Raw genomic sequence first — 21,223 nt, forward strand, 5'->3', positions numbered from 1 at the left:
AAATGTACAACTTTCATCCAAAGTGAATAGGTTTCATTCCAATCGTGTCTCCTCTTCATGGAAGGTTATCATGGCTGATTGGAAGCCTATTTAAAGGCATTGAGACATCCAAATTCACAAAAACACGAAATACACAATTGCTTACAATAACACAAAACTTTCAAACACTTAGTAAACAATTTTCTGCACATTTTTCTTAAGCAACTTTGTTTCTAAACTTTCGTATTTTCTGAAGTTGCTTGATAAAGTGTAAAATGTTCTAAACTTTCAAAAGATTAATAACATTGTAATATTGTATACTAAGTATTTATATTGTGAGATCAAGGATTGCTTAGAATTGTCAAAACTTGTAAAGACAATCCAAAGCTATTTTAGAATTCTTCATCTTTTTGTAAACTTTTCATCACAAGGGTGTGTTGAGAATGAGAAAAGAGTTCACTTGAAAATATAATTTTGAAGGGTAGATAAGTTGTGAGTGTGTAAGGTACAAAAGTATTGGGGAGAGAAATTGTAATTACATCTCAAATTATATAGTGAGAAAATCTCTTGTGTGACAAGAGTAATGGATGTAACCTTCGATAGACAAGAAAGTGAACTAGTATAAAAACTCTATGTACTCTTCTTCTACCCATTCGTGTCTTTTACTTTTGCTTTACTTGATTGAACTCTGCATAAACAATCTGATGCATATACACGTTGATAACATAGCAAAAAAAAATCAGTCATATTCTCTTAACAACTGATTCACCTCTTAGTTGACATCTTAAATTTACAAAGCAAACATCACATATAATATTGCCTTCTGAATTATACTCGTTTAATGCTTTGACACCTTTCAATGTATTGCAAACAATTAAAAGCATATACCCCGAGCCCAAATAGTCATAAAGGATCTTACTAATTTCAGCATTCACAACTGCAGTCGATGTTGCCACAATCCAAACACCTTCCTTTGCAAAACAAAAATCAGAGGATCTAGAAGGAGAACTTGTTTTTAAGTGGACGAAATATGTAAGCAATAGAATCATCCTTCTTCCAAAGCTGCATAATGGTTTCAACTTCCCTTTCTGTTACACTTTCCATTTCTGAATGCTTGATACCACTTCCATCTTCTCCTGCCAAATTAGTTGTATGATACCTTATAAGATTTGCTTTTAGGTCCATTATAGAATAAGCTAACTTATTTGACTAAGAGTTGAGGAAATTAATGTTATCCCCATGTTGCCTCAATACCTTCCAAGATTTGATTGAACTAAGTCACAACCACATTGTGTTGCACAAGTGAAATATGGAATTGGCCTAAAATTGCCCAATTCTTGTCATAATCCTTTCAAATGTATGATATATTATTGGTTGTCATATTCCCTTGCCTAGATTTATACAATTCCTCTTGCAAGTCACAAATGCTAAAAACATCTCCTCGGTAATACCGATGTTTTAAGTTATTCCATACCTCACATGATATCTTTAATCAGAAAAATGCTTTGTGCAATTGAAGAATCAAGTGAATGGTTGATCCAAGATAATACCAATGTATTGCATCTATCTCAGGCTCTACAAAGAGGATCTTCAACAGCAAGTCTAGGCAAGCTTCCATCAATAAACTGCATCATGTTCTTTGACTTCAAGGCCATGGCCATGGCCCGTGACCAAGAATGATAGTTTAGGGGCTATAATTATCATTTAGGGCATTGATAACAGAGATGACATTGGACATGTGTTTGCATTCTTTAATTCCTTGATTTTATGATAATTGGGTAAATGTGGATGGTAAGGAAGAATATATGTAGAAAACACTAATGAAGATAAGAAGAATACTTGGATTCATGGGCAACAAAGCTTCATTGAATTGATTTATGAAAGAGATTGTATTTTATAAAGAATTATAAATGTTGCGCCCCGATTTTCGGCTACACGACTTTGTTTAGAGTCGCCACTACATTTTATAGTTAAAAATGTAGAAAAGTCTTTTAAGCCCAATTACCCTGGGCTTTTGGATTTTTGATATCCAGGTTCGGGAGTCGGTTACAAGATAATGAAGGTATTAGCACCCTACCTGCCTGCCTTAAGCGGTATCCTTCATTAAAATGTATGACTTTATTGTTATTATTATTATTATTATTATTTTATTAAATTATTTGATTAATTAACTAATTATTATGAAGAAGAAAATTATTTATTTTTATTATTGAGTCTGACAATATTGACTTTGGTCCTACGTACCCCTATTAAAGGGATCAAGGCTTACGTAGTTCTTTAAGTAGTAAAATGTTGGATTGGTTGAGTGTTTTAATATTACGGAAATTATATTTTACTCAAAAACATTCACTCTTGTCTATTTGTTAACTTATGGAAAATAACTTTTTAGTTTAGTTATATTTGTCATTTATTAAAAAATTTATTCATTGATTTTGGGATTTAATCGATTGAAAAGAAGCGGCATAGTGCTACCTTTCGGAGATGATTTGAGAAGAAAGAGGCCTTCAAGGCGACCTTCGCTCCATCTTTGATTAGTTCCCAAAAATTGTTTTTGTTTCAAAAAGACATTTTTATTTATCATTGATATGCGTTATTTTATTAAAAAGTATTCAAAAGATTACTAATAAATATTTTGATTAATTACATAAACAAGGTAAATTTAGTTAAACTATCAAAATATTTGATACATCATTACAAACTTTTTATTTTATAAATAGTTAGAATAATCAAGGAGAAACTATTTAGTTAATATATGTACACGAGTGTTTAGAAAATGTTATTAATAGTGTAACATATGGATATTATTCTTCAAAAGTAATAATATAAACAGTTAATGAATTCAAATTATTATTTATCATCATTTTTATTTTTTATAACTTTATTCAACTAGTACAAATATTTATTCTTTAATTGACAAACAATCTACAAGATTAATTAATTAGCAAGAGATTTTAACAAATTTTGTCAAATGAACTCACAAGATTTCTATTCCACTTTCTGTCCATCATAATTTATTTAATTATTAGGAATCGGGTTTATTTTTAATAACATAATTATATGTATATAGTTAGTCCAATAAATATAACAATGGGATTAGCTAAAAGTTTAGAAATACCAACCAAATGCCAAGTTGGAATTCTGCACAGTGGAGGATTAAATGAGGAGTTTGGACAGCTTGAGGACACGTGTCGCTGCTGTATTTGTGGAAACGTTGTTGCTGGATTTGTCCAGCCACGTGTCGCAAGGCAATGGGACGGTGCTGAGGGTGCACGAGATGATGGTGGAACCACGTGTAGCAGATCCCGTGTTCCTCACGGGTAATGATATGGTATGACGCAGTGTGATGAAGCTCGGACACTTTTCGTCTTGTGATTGGACAGCGCAAAGTCCACGGCCAGATAAGGGGTGGTCAAACGGATGGATGGTTCAGATGGGAGATTGCATGAGTTTGCAATAGGTTTGCTCACGCAGGATAATTTAGCTATAATAATTTTTTCTCTCTCAGAACCCTCTTTTTTTTTTTTTTGCAGAGATTCAATAGAGTTTTTCAGTGTAAAAACCAGTCTCCCAATAATCTTCCCCTAACATCAATTTATACTAAAATTTAGAACCCATTAACTCCTAAAATTACTCTAACTATGCTAAAAATTTGGCCCTCATTCTCTGAAACAAATTAAACTGACTGAGTTAGATTTTACTGATTCTAAGGAACCACTAATGCCACTTTGACTAGGCTTATCTGTTTGTTGCTTTTTTGAACTTTATATTTTGAAATTAATTCCACTTTTTATATTTTACTAATTTATTGATTCCGAAGATCAACAAACAAAAAAAACACATAAATACTTTTATTATTTTATGATTTATTAGGAAATTCAAAATTATTTTTATTATTTTTCTGTTATATATTCTTTTATAAAATGGATTTAAGATGATGTATTTGGTATATTCATTTAATTACCCTTCAACAAAATCCGAAAATAATTTTAGAAAATAAATAAAAGTTTTATTTTTATGTATTAAAATATTTATTTTTGAAAATAATTATAGACAATATTTTCATTCTCCTTTCTTTTATTTGTTTTCGAAAATGCTATATGAGCTTATCGATGCCTAAAAATTCGATTTTATTTTTGTAACAAAATTATATGAGTTTCTAGCATTTAATTTTATACAAAATTTATTTTTAGAAATTAAGTTGCTTTATTTTAATTTTTGGTTAACTTAGTCAGTTAGATATAGAAACCTTTTAATTTAATAATAAATTTTGAATTAAAATTTGCCTTATATAAAAAAATCTTGGGTTTTTTGTGGATTGGACAAAAGTGAGTGTTCATAGTTGCCCCTCTTTACTTGTTGCTTATCTGATACCAAGTTAACTGAAGTTTGAGAGGTATCATGGTAAGTAACCAGCAAAGAAATGAATAATATTTTTGTCCAAACTCATAAAAAGCCTTTTACAAAAGGTACCAAATATGGCGAGACAGCCTGATGTTCTGTTGATGGACCAAGGATTTGTTGAGGCACCCATGTTGTCAAACGATGCAGGGATTTGTTGAGACACCCATGTTGCCAAACGATCCAGGGATTTATTGAGGCACCCATGTTGCCATACGATTCAGGGATTTGATGAGGCACCCATGTTGCCAAACGATCCAGGAATTTGCTGAGGCACCCGTGTTGCCGAAAGATTTAGGAATTTGCTGAGGCACCCATGTTGCCAAACGATTCAGGGATTTGCTGAGACACCCGTGTTGCCAAATGATTGCCTTTTGTGATGTTATGTAACCAGCTGGGTGGTTCTATGGTGATTGCTTAAGTAATTAAGATGCAGAAAATGCACAATTCGAATACATGAATGTAATATTTTTGTAAAAGTGAATGATAATTAAGATATGAGCGTTAGATAATATACTAAGAGTACAAAAACTTATACAATACTAATACTTTTTTGGGTACATGTATACAATACTAATACATTAATGTTAAACTCAATCTTATTTTGATATTATTTTTTTAATGCAATTGATGCAAAATCAAATAAAGATAAATAATTATTGATATAGATTCATGTGAGTATGTTGTAATTATCGAAACGTCTCTATTGACATGAATCCTAACCCTACATATACCAAAAATTACCCAACTTTAACCACCAACCCACAGCCCCAGCCCAATGCGTATTGCAAGGAAATGGAATTGTAACATGTGACCTAGATTTCAAATGTTTAAAAGTAACATTTATAAACATTTCTTTCTTATTAAATAGTTCCAATATGAGGCTTCTAACAACAACAAGAAGAACCCATCAATAATGCAATACAAGCCAAGTACCTAGGGTTTGATGAATGGTGAAATGATATTGATGCATGTTCATGGAACATCGTTTGAATTTGTGTACTTGGACTTGTGATTCAGCCCCAGTGCAACCAATGAGATTAGTTGCTATAAGGGACTAGCTTCAACCACAAGCACTATGTCCTTCTCCTTTTGTGAGGATTAAACCAAGTCACAAAGTAATGTTACCTCCTAACAAATACACCTATGTGCCTACATGTTGATTTGAAGTCACTTTTCTAGGATGGCTTTATATTGATATGTAGTGAAGGTAAGATTGACATCATCCTAATTCTTTCTCTAAGATGTTTCCTCATCAAAAAACACATTATTGCTTCCATATCCTCTTCTAGTGTTTGACCTTGATCCTTTGGAAGCACCATTAAAATGTATATATCTTTTGCCTCTGAACCTTCCTTTTCATGAAAAATCTCTAGCAGTGTTTACAACAACTTTTGACTCCCCAAAGGGGTACTCATTGTCTTTCTTATTGCCAGTGAGAACACCTTGTTAATATCGGGGAAGAGATCTGTGAGAATGATTTGAGATGTCACATCTGAATATTGCTCATTGAATCCTTTCATGAATCTAATCACATAATCACTCTCTCTATAAGACCTCACAATGGGCACTAAGTCATAACCACATTGTGTTGCACAAGTGAAATATGGAATTGGCCTAAAATTGCCCAATTCTTGTCATAATCCTTTCAAATGTATGAAATATTATTGGTTGTCATATTCCCTTACCTAGATTTATACAATTCCTCTTGCAACTCACAAATGCTAAAAACATCTCCTTGGTAATACCGATGTTTTAAGTTATTCCATACCTCACATGATGTCTTTAATCAGAAAAATGCTTTGTCCAATTGAAGAATCAAGTGAATGGTTGATCCAAGATAATACCAATGTATTGCATCTATCTCAAGCTCTACAAAGAAGATCTTCAACAGCAAGTCTAGGCAAGCTTCCATCAATAAACTGCATCATGTTCTTTGACTTCAAGACCATGGTCATGGCCCGTGACCAAGAATGATAGTTTAGGGGCTATAAGTATCATTTAGGGCATTGATAACAGAGATGACATTAGACATGTTTTACATTCTTTAATTCCTTGATTTTATGATAATTGGGTAAATGTGGATGGTAAGGAAGAATATATGTAGAAAACACTAATGAAGATAAGAATATTACTTGGATTCATGGGCAACAAAGCTTCATTGAATTGATTTATGAAAGAGATTGCATTTTATAAAGAATTATAAATAAGCAAATAAGCTACCTAACTTGGCACATAAATAACTTAACTAACTTATTCTAGAACTGTTGAAAAATTGTATAAATGAGTTCTCGCTGATCGAGCTTAGGCTTGCTGATCGACATCCTCTGTCTCACTAAGCAAGGTCGAACTCATTCAGCGAAAACTACTGGCTCATTGAGTGAATATTATAAACCTTGTTGTTTCAATGTCGCCCAGCTAGATTAAGCTTGTTGAGCGAATGTTTCCTTCTAGCTGAGCGAATGTTTCCTTCTCGCTGAGCGAATGCCCTTTTCTGCATGATTTTGATGCTCCTTTTCATCCTTTTATTGATATATATCCTTTGTTTCTTCTAAGTGCTCCTCTTGATCTTGCTTGTTTGACAAAAATTAATCACAAAAGAGTTGACATACACAACACAATTTTGCATAGTACTTTCAAAATGATTACTGATTTGTGTAAGCTATATAAGTTAGAGACTGGTGAAAAATTTGAACACAAAGGGCAAGATGTTGTTGCCAAGTATCACTTGTAGCCAAATAAACATGTGAAAAGATTGTATGAGATCAATAATTATTACTATTGGGAACTTGATGATTATTTCTTTAGGAGATGACAACCATGAAGAAATATATAGGAAAAAGAAGAAACTTTTATGAAAAACAACAACAAAAAATAAAGAAAGAAAGAAAAGAATTGCAACTTGGCAAGCTTGCTAATGTGGTACCAATTATCAACATATCCTTTTAGAATCTTTTCTTTACTTTATTGGTATCAATGAAGCATGCTACATGCCCTTTTTTGAGTCCAACTTCAACTGGTTCATCCCATGTTTCATCACATTCTGCTTCATCTTCCATGCATTCATCTCTCATCAAATAATGTTGTTGATAGTATCTGAATGCCACAAATAGCACGAACACTGCAAAATAATGTAACACGATTCCTTAGACATTAGTGCAAGTATATCATTACATTACATACCAAACACAAACAAATAGCAAAACTTGGATAGACACATTCATAATTTAGTTAGTCCTTATAATAATAAGTTAGAATTACAAAAAAACATTCACAAATTCTGATTAGTTATGTATACAAGTTTTACTAACAAAGAAGAGTTGAAGTTAAATTTTAACACTCTTTATCACGAGTAAGGATCTTGTTTGACACTGGAGACTGAGAGTGACGAACTATCAAATACAATAGCAAAAATGGTATATTATGACAATTTTCTTTTTTTATTTATGATTAGATGACACTTTTACCCTTAAAAGTAAAATAAAATAAGAACTTCCATCCTCAGAGGTTCATATACCTTTATGACCCAACAAAAAAAACAGTATAAATTAATTAATCAATGTTATTTGAATTTACCTGCCCAAATGCGTGCAATAACCGATGACAAATTCCATACAAGCCCAAAAATGCCTAGAGCCACAGCTTTTTTGTGAGAGCAAGAATCCCAAGCATCCCGAAATCGAAGGATCCAAAAATTTGCTTCATGTCATTAGCAAAAAAAGTGGCATTCATCAGAATAATTTAGTACTATGTATGAATCTACCAAAAAAAGAAGTAAATACTAAAACATATATATATATATATATAAAGAAACGTAGACTCTTTTTAGGTTTGATTGTTTGAACTTTGTTGGACTTTGGAATTATGTTCCTTTCCTTCTAAAAGTGAGTCCAAATTGTCAGAATAATGGGCCACTACAGTAGGAAAAGAAAAAAAATCCTCATCTATGTGATGCATTCTATTATGTTTGCATTATAATAATGTCAAAGTAAATTTACGATTTAATTATATACTTAGTGAAGGTATATGTACAAGTCTCCTCTATAATTACCAAAAATATAAACTGCGTAAGTGTAAACTTATGATTTTAATAAGAGTAACGTTATTCACCTAACAAATTTGTTTGTTTTTTTAACTAAACTGATACTTGCCACTTTTTATTTATATAAAGTTGATATGTCATATAATTTTTTACCATTAGAAAAAATATTAGTTCAATTTACTACAAGGGTATATATATATTTCATTCAATATATTTGAAATTAAATCAACTCTTCCTAACTTTAGTCGAGGACTTTTTTTCTATATTTTGGACAAGAGGTATTAAACTATTAATTTTCTAATATAAGCCCTACTGTAGAAAAAATGTAGGTGAGATTACAAAAGAGCCCTTTTCATCTTTCTACAAATGCATGCATGATCAGCTATGTGGGCCAAGGCAAATACCTCTCACTGTCACTGCAGCAGTACTGTGTCCTTTTACACCTTAACGGTACAGTGTCATAAAACAGGCATACATAAAATGGAGTTAACCTCATTTCGGATAGGAGAGAGTCTAATACTGAAATTCCGATATTAAAGAGTCCAATATTGGAATTGAGAAGAAAGAAAACTTTTTTAATTTTAATTTTAATTTTTTATTAAAATATAATTTAAAATAATGTTTATTAACGATTTTTGTGTGTAATATATCTCACGATTTCCATGCAATACTGAACTCCCTACGGATCTGAATTTCATAAAATAATGTTTGAATAAAGCAGTATCATAATCAGGAATTTACCATATGCAGTTAAGTGTGCAGAATAAGAAGAGCAGATTTTTGGTACGATAAAAACTCCAAAGAATCCTGAGGTAATAAAAGCACATGGAACCACGTGTAAGTCATAAATAGGGACACAATTATTAATCTATGAAGTTTGAAGTTACTCATAACCTAACTTTAATTTCTTATCCCGATTTTAAGTTGATTATGTATAACATTAAGCATAGTAACAAATTTTATTCCATAGTTTGATGAGGAAAGGAAAATAAATTCGAAGAGAATGATATTAAAGAGTATCATAAAACTACTTATTAAAGGATCTAAACATAAAAAATCAAGATAAAATGTTTGAATTTCTAAACTTTTAAATACACAATTATAATAAATATGGGGAGTGATTCACATACTCAAAAAGTAAGTTTTTTAAACTTACTCTTAATCCTGACCATCAATTCTATAGAAATTCAATGGTTTGAATTAGTAAGTAAATTTAAATTATTAAATGTTCATAGAATTGATTGATAGGATAAAGAATAAATTTAAAAAACTTGCTATTAGAGTAAATGAATTTATCTTCTTATAATATATATCATTTACTTTGTATTCCTTACAAGTATCTACCTCCTTTTAAATTTGAATGAAATATTTAAACAGTGTTAATTTAAACATTTACATGGTTATTACATTATTAACCTTACTTTTTTAAATTGATAATAATTAAATATAAATAATATTATGATATTTTTTCTCTCTCAACCTTTCTCATGTTAAAATAGAGCAATAGTGGGGCAAGATGCAGTTTAGAGTACTGGATCGCTTGCACGTGATGCAAAAATTAATAAACTTCTTCGCATTGACACGTGTTGTACTTTTTTACAAAATTATTACTACAGCAGGAACTGAACTTAAAGATTAATTATCATGTCCTCTTGGTAATTTATGATTTAATAACGGCTCACATTTCAACTAGAAGTATTAGGCATCACCCATAACTATCCACTCACATTCTTTACTTTATACTGTTAAATATTTGAATTTTATATATAAATAATAATTTTATATGTTATCAATAATATCCAAATTATATTAGGAGGTATTGTATATAAAAAGATGAGTCGAGTCTTCTTTTATAATGTTTAGATATATGTGAGAGAGGAGAATTACTTACTAAGAGTAGGTTTAAAAAATTTACTTCACATCTTAGTCATCAATTTTAACGAGATCTAATGTTTTAAATTAATAAGTAGATCTAAACTATTAGATTTTTCTAAAATTCATGACTAAGATGTAGAATAAATATTTAAAACTACTTTGGAGTAAGTGGATCTTCTACTATATATATGGGTGACTCAAGTGAGAATATTAAAATTATGAAAACAATAAATCTGGGTTTTACAATTAATTATAAATAGTTATAATGGAAATAATTAAATATATATATATATATATATATGATATCCTCCATGAACTTCCATTAATATATTTTTAACAAACACATGAATTCCTGGATTGAACACAAAAACTCATGCTCAAAAGAGTTAGACCCCTTCTCCTCAATAATACAAGTTGGTTAATATTTCACCATTAAATTCCAAATATTTTGGCATTTCACAGTAATAAATATTTGCTCTATTAATGTAGTTAATTTTCTTTATTAATCCTTTTGTAACTTACCGATTTTAGCCATCTTCCAAACTGTTATACAGCTGCCACATCTGGCCAAAACAAAGAGCAAAACTGCCAACTGCAATTCATACATTATCGCCAAAATCAAGTTCTAAATTAGGAGTATTCATTCAGGGTCAGTTTCCGAGGTGAGTTTTGAAGGCAAAAAAAAAATGAAAGTTCAGAACCATTTCATAAGTGTATTTCATGGTTTCAAACCCTTTCATTTCTCTTCCTTATGCTCCAAAACTCAACTCACAAATCAACCACTACTAAATTTCATTCAAAACCAGTAACCAAAGAAAATTACCTTTATTGTAGTTCCAGGATCTCCAGAAAACAAAGCTTTGAATTTTGACAATAACTCATTCAAGTAAGGGAGAACCAATTTTAGCACCCAAATTGCTTCTTCTTCTCCCAGTACATACTTTGTGTCCTCTACATCTATTACTCCCCTGATTATTTTGGTTCCCATAATAAAAAATCAGATGAAGAATAATAGTATTGTAAGTTGTAGTAGATTTTTGAGTTTTATATTATTCAGCAAAGTGCTTAAGTATTACCTGCATACTAAGGATCTATAGAGGAAGATAACAGCAAGATAGATAAGGCCTATATAGGACATCACAGAAACAATACTGCATAAACAAGCAAACAAAAACTTTAGTTCTCATTCATCTCTGAAACACCATAAGTGCATACATTACATTCATTATACTCACAAATGGGTGAAGATATTCATCTATATTATTTTTATTTATAATGAGATTACACTTTTATTTTTACTTAAGGATCTCTTTCGGTTGAGGAGTGAGACTCCATAAAAAACAAAAAAAACATGTGACAAAAGATAGAATTTCATTCACTTTTAAGAATGAAAGTAAAAGTGTGTGTTATTTTTTCTTTTAACTTCTGATTATCTAAAACCATTAGACAAGTAGAAAAAATATATATGCACCGAGAGGTATAATAATTTTTTATAGTTTCACTTAATTATCCACTACTTATTTTCAAATTTTCAAATTATCATTGATTCTTAAAAAATTTATGCAAATGAATGGTGGTGAATGATTGTGTATAAATTTTTACATTATTGGTGTATAAATTTTTACATTATTGGTGTATAAATATTACACTATTAGAAAATACTAGAAAAATCACAAATATGGGTTTTTAGATGGATTTTTTAACAGATTCTTTGTGAGATGGATGTGGGGGTATCTTAAAAAAATGAATGTAGATCATGAAAAACTGTTTTAAGATGTTTGAGATATTTAAAAAAAAAATTTATATCCAATCTGAGAGATTTTTTTATACCTATAAAATAGTAAATCTTAACACTTTTAGAGTACCGGGTCCTGAAACAAAATAGTTATATTTCTTTATAAAAAACCTCTTGACAATATCAGATAAAAAACTATCTTATGATACAAGTTTATTCAAACAAGGACTAAGAAATAAATAAACTCAATATAATGTGGATATCTAACCTCAAATTAATATCCTTTGCATAAGATGATGAGACTATAACAAATGTTCCAAATCCGAAGATAAATGCTGATCTAGAAACATCTCTCCACATGATTAAATCCACTGAAGAGGAGTTATATACATAAACAATTAATGATATATAATGTGAACAAAGTCCTGCCAATATTAGTATTGTAATTAGGTTACCTCATGCAATACCTATTTAAATAGGGTATGATATATCATGTTTTATCCGTCCTAGACATAGACAGAGCAGTGGGTTACCCTAAATAAAACTACAAAAAAATATAGAAATGTATATATATTTTGTACAAAATAAACAATATATTTTTTACATACAAATATATTTAACATAATAAACAATCATACAAATGGAACAATACATACAAAATATAAATATGCATAGTACATAATTACATATAAAATACAAAAGAAATAGTACATATACATATATATATATATATATAATATACAAATACAAATGCATATATATAATAAGAAAATGATAGTACTTTGTTACACTTGATATGCGATTGCATATATGAACAAACTTTCTCACATTTGACAAAATACATATATATTTTACATATTTTATATTCAATATTTTATCCAATAATATGCACGGGCCGCCTGTTTTATGAGTTGGAAATGTCTGCGGGCGAATAGGACGTATTGGACGGACATTTTTGGAGGAATGAACACATTTTTCATGCTCTGCCCACCCAATAAGTACGGGCAGATGAGTCTCATAGGCTCTGCCCAAATTGTCAATGATAGCCAATATATTTAACATTTTCCCATAATTATGAAAGAGAAAAAATATATAAAGTAATAGTGTAAGAGTTTTATATATCACCAATCCATCTTTCACTATTCATTTTTAATCAGTATTAACTCTTCATCAAAAATAATATGAATAACAATAGAGAATGAAGTAATTATATAAATCTTTACAGTAACATCTATTACTGAATGCAGATGAATCTAATTACCTAGACTCTGCAGCTTGTTCTGTGTTTGTGGAAAGCTATGATATTCTTCCTTTGGAACTGAACCATAAAAATCAGTCACTCTAGTTATGAGATTTACAAAGCTGAAAAAAATAACTATATTGAAAGAACAAACTACAATGAAACTAAAAAACCTTACTTGAATTAGCTTTAGAGAAATTTTGGTTAATTGTTGAGTGTCTTCTAATTTGAGAAGATTGCTTCACAACAATAGGAACAGATAATGGTTTTTCATTTCTGTGATGAAATCTCATATTGGCACTCACAATCTTCTTTGGTTCTGATTCATTCAGAATTTTCTTCTTATTCTCTGATTCATCAATCACAACAATCACTTTTTTCTCTGGTTCATGCACAACAACATTGGAATTTGATTCTGGAATACTAATTTCCTTCACATCAAAGGTTTCCTTTTCCAATTCAATCTCAACCTCTTCTTCATCAATCTCATCTTCTTCATCACCTTCATCATTAACAACACTCACATTGTATGAATTGCTTGAAATCACATTCTCTTGACACACCTCAAAATCCTTGCAATTTTCATCACAATCATTCTTGTTATTATCATCTTCAACAACCATTTCACATCTACTACTATCTAATACATCATCCACATTCCTGGTTTCATCCAAAACATAATCCGAATCCGATTTCGACTTCCTCAAACTATCAGCAGAATCAGAATCATTCTTATTCACTGAATCTGATTTGCTCTTCAACAATTTCCCCTCACCTGATTCACCACCTTCTTTTTCAGATCTTATCTTCCTGGTGTGAATTATGCTTCTTCTCACAGATTTATCAGCAGAAGCACCAACTTTTTTTCTTTGAATTGGACCCTTCTTGATTCCATCCTCTGAATTCTTATCTGAGTTCCAAGTTTTTCTCTTTCCACCAGAAGCAGCAACCCCAACAATTTGGTTTCTTTTCAATCTTCCAATTCCTTCTTCTTCTTCTTCACTCTTCATTCTTCTCTCCCACACTGAACCTGCTGCAACAACCACACTAGTATTTTTTGATCTCCTTTTGTTACTACTACTCACTTGTTCCATGATCTTCACTTTTTATGTATCAACCTTGCAATGGGATCATAAGTGGTTAATGGATAAGAAGCTTCAAACTGAAGCAATGAAGGTTGGTGGGGTGCAAGTGCAACATTACATTGGGATCCCTTTGTAAAGCAATTGAGAGAGAGAAACAGAAAGATTGTGTATGTTTGAAGAGACACTAGTTGTTACTCACTCTTTTCTTTTTTCCATTTTTCCTTCTTCCTTTATGATCACTATTGGGTTATGAGCATAGTTACACTGTTTTCACTCCATTATATCTTACTTCATAATTCTACAGATTGCATCTCTAGCTTTTTGTAACTTTCTCAATCTTATTAAAAGTTGTTACCTATTTAAAAAAACATAAAATCATAAAATAATTTTTTTATATTGTTTGGCTGAATTTGGTTGGCTTGAGCTATGAGGACATCAATTTTTAAGGACAGAGGATTTGTGTTCATAGTTATATAAAAACATCCTAAATTTTCCATCTTTCAAATAACTACCATAATTTTTTTTCTTAATTACATCTTAAACTTTATCTGTTAGTAAAATTGGTCGGTGTATAAAAATAATGTTAAACTAATAGCACGAAAAATTATTCTAACTCATATATTTTCTCTTGACATTAACAGTTAGATCATTATTGTTTTATTTTAGATATATAATAATAATAATGTGGTAATCACTTTTAACTTTGAAAAGTACTTATCTTTTTCTCAATTAATTTTGCATTTTGATAGTAGTTTTCTCTAGTATCAACTTTGGCTAATGTTGTATTGTTACTTTTGGAATGTGATTGAAACAATTTCCTTGTTGACCTATTAATACTTTAACAATATATTTGTATTGTTGTATTGGAACTAATTTCATTAATTGATAAAATTTAAGAAATAATTAGGAAAAATAATTGACAATAACTACTTTTAAGAATACTTATGCATTTTCCCCTTATCCTACTTATCCCATTCGGACTTGGTTTAACTAGTATCACATACCAAATTTGTTATAAACAAAGTTTTACAATAATAACATAAAAATAACAAGTATATTTAAATAAGAGTGTAATATCTATATATTATGAGTATAAAAATTTATACACAATTAATAGATCATTCATTATTTATTTATATTATTTATTTTAAAAAGTTAATAACAATTATAAATAAATGATAGAGAATGGAATGACAATGTGTAAAATTATATATTTTTTCACTTTAAAAAAGTGTGTAGCATATAAGAGGTAAGTATAATGATGGGAGAAGGGAAAAGTGAAAGTAAATTTTGGTGGGTTTGGAATGATTAGGGAGGGTGTTAAGGATGAATACAATACTTTTGAGCATTGATTTGATTCCCTTAAATCTCTCTCATCACTCTTACCAAGGCACACAAAAGTCATAAGTTTTACTCTCACATCACATGTTAATTAAATAAGGTAAGGTATTGTATACACATGTCATACCTCAGAGTTAGTGTGTGATATGTGCATTGTATGTATTTGTTGAACTATAGTGTTTTTCTTTTCCTATTTTGTCGAGGGAAGCATATCTGCTATCCCACATTTTGTGCCATTCCACGTACCATGAGCGTATGATTGGTCAGAAATTTTTTTAATAATTAAATTTTAACTTAAATATATTTTTTCTGACCAAACACATGTCCATAGGACATGGAGTGACACAAAGTGTGGGACAGCAGATGTGTACCCTTTGTCTAGAACTTCATAGATAATGCATAAAGAAAATGCAATTTGTCATGGTAATTGCTGAGCAGTTGCCGTCTCAGAAAATTAGACAAATTCATCTGGTATCCAATCCCTTTAGACAAGGCATTTAATAATGTGTCATTCTTTCAACCGATGCTGTTTTCAAAGATCAAAACTCAATCTTTTGTCTCCAAAGAAAATCAATATAAAGGTGGAAACATATCACACTAACTTTCAGTAGTTTATCGTATGAATAATAGATTAAATCATATTACTCTTTTTCTTAAAATGTTAGGCATAGAATTTTAAAAATCTAATTTTATTTATTTTAACATGTTAAATTTTATGTACATGTCAATCTATTTAGTTATATTATATATAATATTTATATTATACTATTTAGATATAAATAGTAATATTTTACATGTAATTTTAATATAAAATGCTTAAAAACATAATTTAATTTTTAGGGTTAGATAAATCTTGTTAAAAGTAAGTTTATTAGTCTATTTAAATGTAAGCATGTTTATCTATTTCAAAACGTTATAGTATAACAAACATTTAAATATACTAACATGTCACACTAAGACTTTTAAATAATCCAAACCTAGACTTTTTAGAATGTTTTTAAAGAAATTATACTCATACTCCTATATAATTAATATATAAACTTGATCTTTTTGACACACTCGGATTGATTCCCACCCTTACTCTATTATTTCTTTTTGATTATGGAAGTATTACATCCTTTTAAACTTTCTTGTAATAATTCATTTATTATATTCTAAATATTTTATTTTATTTTTTAACCGAATAAGACCATTATTTAACTTAATCCTTTGTCTTGAATAATATATGAGGTCTTGCTTTACTTTATTATTTAAAGAACTCCTTATTGTTTCGTTTTAACTATGGGAAGTATTATACTAAACTTAAAGTAGAAAGCATTAATAAATGTAAAAATAACTTAATATATTTAAAGTTTAAAGAATATTTAATGCTATTTTTCTTCCACTGATGAAGATGATTATTTAAAGTTGGCTAGGTAGATGAATTGATCTTAAACACTTGGATAGGAGGATGAGAGGATACCAATTATGTATGATTGGCTTTCAACTATGTGAGATATGTCTATCTTGGTGTAAGAAAACTTATGTGAATATATATATAATATATTATATTTATAGACAAGTTTATTTATGTCTGTTGGTGCTATTATTTATGATAATATTTTAACTAGAATTAAAATTTTAATATAATATCACTATTTTATTAGTTTATGGTACATATGTTTTCACACAAGTCTTTTTACGAATGTCTATATCTACTTGTGGCTCCTGGCTTTTTAGAACTTTATAATATAAAAAATTAAAAAACTGCATTGAGAAGACTATAAGACCTTGACAAAAGTAATTAACGTGGTATAATTGGATTGCTTTCATTTTTTTCACTCCTTTTGTTTCATTAACCCTAGGTCTTAGATGCTAAAAACCTTTTATGACATGGAATCCGAATCAAGATATCTAGGATACTTCGTAGTAATAGAGTAATAATAGTAGTAATTCTTTGTCCAAAAAATAAACAACTTATATACTTATTTGTCTACTTTAAAATTCATTGGATGAAATACCAGTCTTTCATTTTTCTTAATGATTTAATTTTTTCATACTATTACAAATATTTTACTTTTTAAATTTTCAAGTTATTCCAATTTTTTTGTTTTAGAAATCAAATGCATATTTAAACTTTATTCTTCAACCACACTCTTATTATTCATCTCTTTCACCTCTTATTTCTTTATTTCTTTTAAATGTGAATTAAACAAGGTTATTTCAGCCAAATTATATCATTTATTGATTTATTAAACTATGTGTATAATCTTGAGCAACAAAAGATGTTAAAGAAATGCAAGATTAGGAATTTACTTACTCTATGAGTAAGTTAAAAAAGAAACTACTCCATATCTTAATTCTTCATATGAAAATTTAATGATTTGAATTAGTGAGCAGATCTGAAACATTAAATTTTTATAAGATAAATGACTAAGATGTAAAATAAAGATCTTAACTTACTCATCAAATAAGTAGATCCCTAAAAGGAATATATTTTCAAGCCATTTCTTGAATTAAGCCAGTGATTAATTTTGTGCAGAAGCACAATTACATTAAATTTTCACACAAAAATTAATTATTATACCAACACGCTCATTGGGAAACTATGTTCTTGGATCTCTCTAAAAATGCCAAACTATCATTACCAAAGAGGTCTGCTAGGCTCTCACCACTTGTACATTTAGAGCTTCCATCAACAGAAGGAATCTTTTTATTTATTTGTTTACCTTGGTTCTAAGCAATATTTAATTGCTATTTCTAACATTTTCTCTTTTGCAATGTTCAATAAATAAATTCATCATCTGTTTTCAAGAATATCTTATTCCCTTATCCGAACCAATAAAATTATAATGAGTAATATAAAAATATTATTATTAACTAGATGGTCTCTCTTACAATTAAATACCATTATTGGATGGAGTAACTAACGGACCCTGCAACAAATTGTTAGTTTGAACAAATATTTGTTTTCTTAAATTGTGTCACACATTAATAATAATGAAAAAAAAAAGTAATGTGTTTAAAATTTTAATTAACTTAACATATTTTTATTGGTATATGACAAAATTTGGAATAAAGTTTGAGATAATAAATATTTGTTTTTAAAGTTTTTGGCTATTTATTTGAGAACTCTAATATTCTATCTCAAATTCTGTATTACCACGTATAAGAATTTGTCACCTAATAAAAACTTAACAATTAATCTAACAAATAAGTATAAACTAACTTTATTATCCGAAAATAAATAAGTATAAACTACAACAAAAGAGGCGAATTTGCTTATCTTCTTATCTGTTTTCCATTGGGAGAATGTTTGTGTTAAGGGTAGAGTGGTAGATTCTCACAAGCTACATTAACAAAACAAAAACTTTTATAGGGACACCACAAACAACGTTTTCTTGTTGCTTTCTTTCTTTATTTCTTTTTTGGTTTGGGCCTTGTCATGCATGTGAGGTTGAATCATACTTAGGAATCAATTTTACATAAACTTGACGACAAAGTAAAAGTTGTAAAACGACCAATACTCACCGACACTTGTAGCTGCTATATTTTGGTAGCATGTAGTATTTCTTTTTTAGCTTACCTCTTTTTTAGTACTCCTAATTATGTTATTTGCATGAGTTCCAACAATATAAATTTGATTTCAGATTATATAACATAAACACATCTAACTTTTTTCCAAATGATCTTAGAAATTGATATAGTTTCTCTCAACAAAACATTATATATGTATATAATTAATAGAAATTCAATATTTAACATCATGCTTAATAAAATCCTCACCTTCCCTATACCACTTTCTTTACCATGAGAAACAACGGCATATAAAAGTTATGTTAATTTGATTTTTTTATAATGAAAGTCAATTTATTTTGTTAATGAGGTGTCTATTTCTAATTGGTGGAAAAAAAGATTGAATAGTACATATAAAATATATAGTTTCCCATTTATGAAGTGGGTTGTAACTTTGTGGTAGCAAATTATGATCTAAACATATTAATAAGGTGTTGGTTTAGTGGTATAAAATTTCACTAGATGTCAAATAGATCAAAATGTTAAATGTTCAATTCCTAAGAGATATTTATTGGAAAAGACAATCACACATATTGAATGAATTAGTTCATTAACCATAGGATGAGGAAATATATATTTCGTTATACCAAAAAAACTTATCATCTAAATTCTTTAATAGTAAAAGCATTTATGATGATTTCCTTTGCGGATAAGAACGTTAAATGGCATAATCATTTGTTTTTGGACATTCAAATGAGTGGCTTTCTGATAGAGGTATTCTACCAATGAGGAATAACATATTAGGAATTAAAGAAAACAAGAGAAATTTGAGCAATTCTCTAGATACTTTTCATGTTCATCCAAAAGGAAAGCTATTCAACTTAAATACAATAAGCAAATCCTAATTATGATGTTAGCCCTACACTTAACAACATCTTGATTGAAAGGTCAATTCTTAAAGTAGAATTAAAATAGAAGGATCTAGACAATATAATCTGCCATCCATTTAGGAGGGACTGTATGTCTTTTATCATTAAGCTCATTCGACCTCTCAATATTTTTTCCATGAATAACAACCTTGTCCTCAAGGTTGAGGCCCAATTCGGTTGGCTCACTTGGGAATGGAGTGGGATTTGTATCCATTTGAGAGAGATCCGTGGAGCCTAGTTGGTTGGAAAAGGGGGAATTTTTGAAATTTCTTGGATTAGATTCTTGTGGATAGGAAATCCCAGGTGGCACATGTTGAGTGGAAGATGCAGATTTTGGTGCAGAGAGGGGAGATAAGATATGTTGACATGTTGACCCGTCTGCGGTGGGCAGACCACGTGTTGCAAGACGGTTGGGCAACAATAGGGCCAACGACAGGGGAACAGACTAGGCACGGTGCAGGTAGCTGTTTGCCTTTGGTCACGTGTGGGACGCATGTTGCTTCGTTATTGGCGCTGGTGGAGATATTTTGTGGTAATTGACTCCAACATTTATTTTGTGGTAAGGAAACCCTGCAGATCCTTTTAATATTCTCATTAATGAGCTGTTTGGACCCCAATGTAACAACTTCTCCTTCAATAATTGAATTTGAAATCCGGGAAATTTCATTAGTGTCCTTTATGGCTGATGTGTCCCCATTCACGTGTTGCTTTAGTTTTAAAGTAGAACTCAGTAGTTCATTTTGTGTCTTTTCTACTGCAGATTGAGTTTTTCTTCTGTCTTCTCCCTTTTCTTCATTTTCTAAATTTTTTTCTTCACTACTTCCTTCCTCTGAAATTAAAACAAACTGAGACTGATTATTCATGGAAGGAGTTCCCCAAAATGGTTTAAGCTTTGAAACAGGAAAAATCGGGTGTACTTGAGAACCTCCCGATAGTGCAAGTTCATATGCCACCATTCCTATATGGCGGAGTATCTGGTAAGTCCCAAAAAAACGTTTGCTCAACTTTTGGTTTGCCCTCCTTGCCACTGTGTGTTGGCGGTACGACTGAAGTTTCAGTCAAACCCAATCACCAATGGCAAAAACACGGTCACTTATGTGTTTA

At 29.9% G+C, this 21,223-nt stretch overlaps 1 protein-coding gene across 7 annotated transcripts; it reads right to left on the reverse strand.

Moving 5' to 3' along the window:
• LOC109328758 (reticulon-like protein B21) lies at positions 7,125-14,644 on the reverse strand. Of its 7 annotated transcripts, none has more exons than XM_019562366.1 (10): positions 14,300-14,612; positions 13,448-14,263; positions 13,291-13,347; positions 12,298-12,400; positions 11,371-11,445; positions 11,118-11,262; positions 10,817-10,886; positions 9,161-9,226; positions 7,954-8,076; positions 7,125-7,498 (listed from the first exon to the last, which is right to left on the reverse strand). In XM_019562366.1, the coding sequence occupies exons 1-10, from the start codon at positions 14,361-14,363 to the stop codon at positions 7,323-7,325; spliced, it is 1,695 nt and encodes a 564-aa protein (XP_019417911.1). In that variant the 5' UTR covers positions 14,364-14,612; the 3' UTR covers positions 7,125-7,322. The 7 variants fall into 7 exon arrangements, with proteins under 7 accessions (XP_019417911.1, XP_019417909.1, XP_019417910.1 ...); XM_019562364.1 differs by having other exon boundaries at positions 13,448-14,014; positions 14,045-14,612; XM_019562365.1 differs by having other exon boundaries at positions 13,448-13,610; positions 13,644-14,612.

Source organism: Lupinus angustifolius, chromosome LG15, assembly GCF_001865875.1.
Source record: "Lupinus angustifolius cultivar Tanjil chromosome LG15, LupAngTanjil_v1.0, whole genome shotgun sequence".
NCBI classification, from domain to species: Eukaryota; Viridiplantae; Streptophyta; class Magnoliopsida; order Fabales; family Fabaceae; genus Lupinus; species Lupinus angustifolius.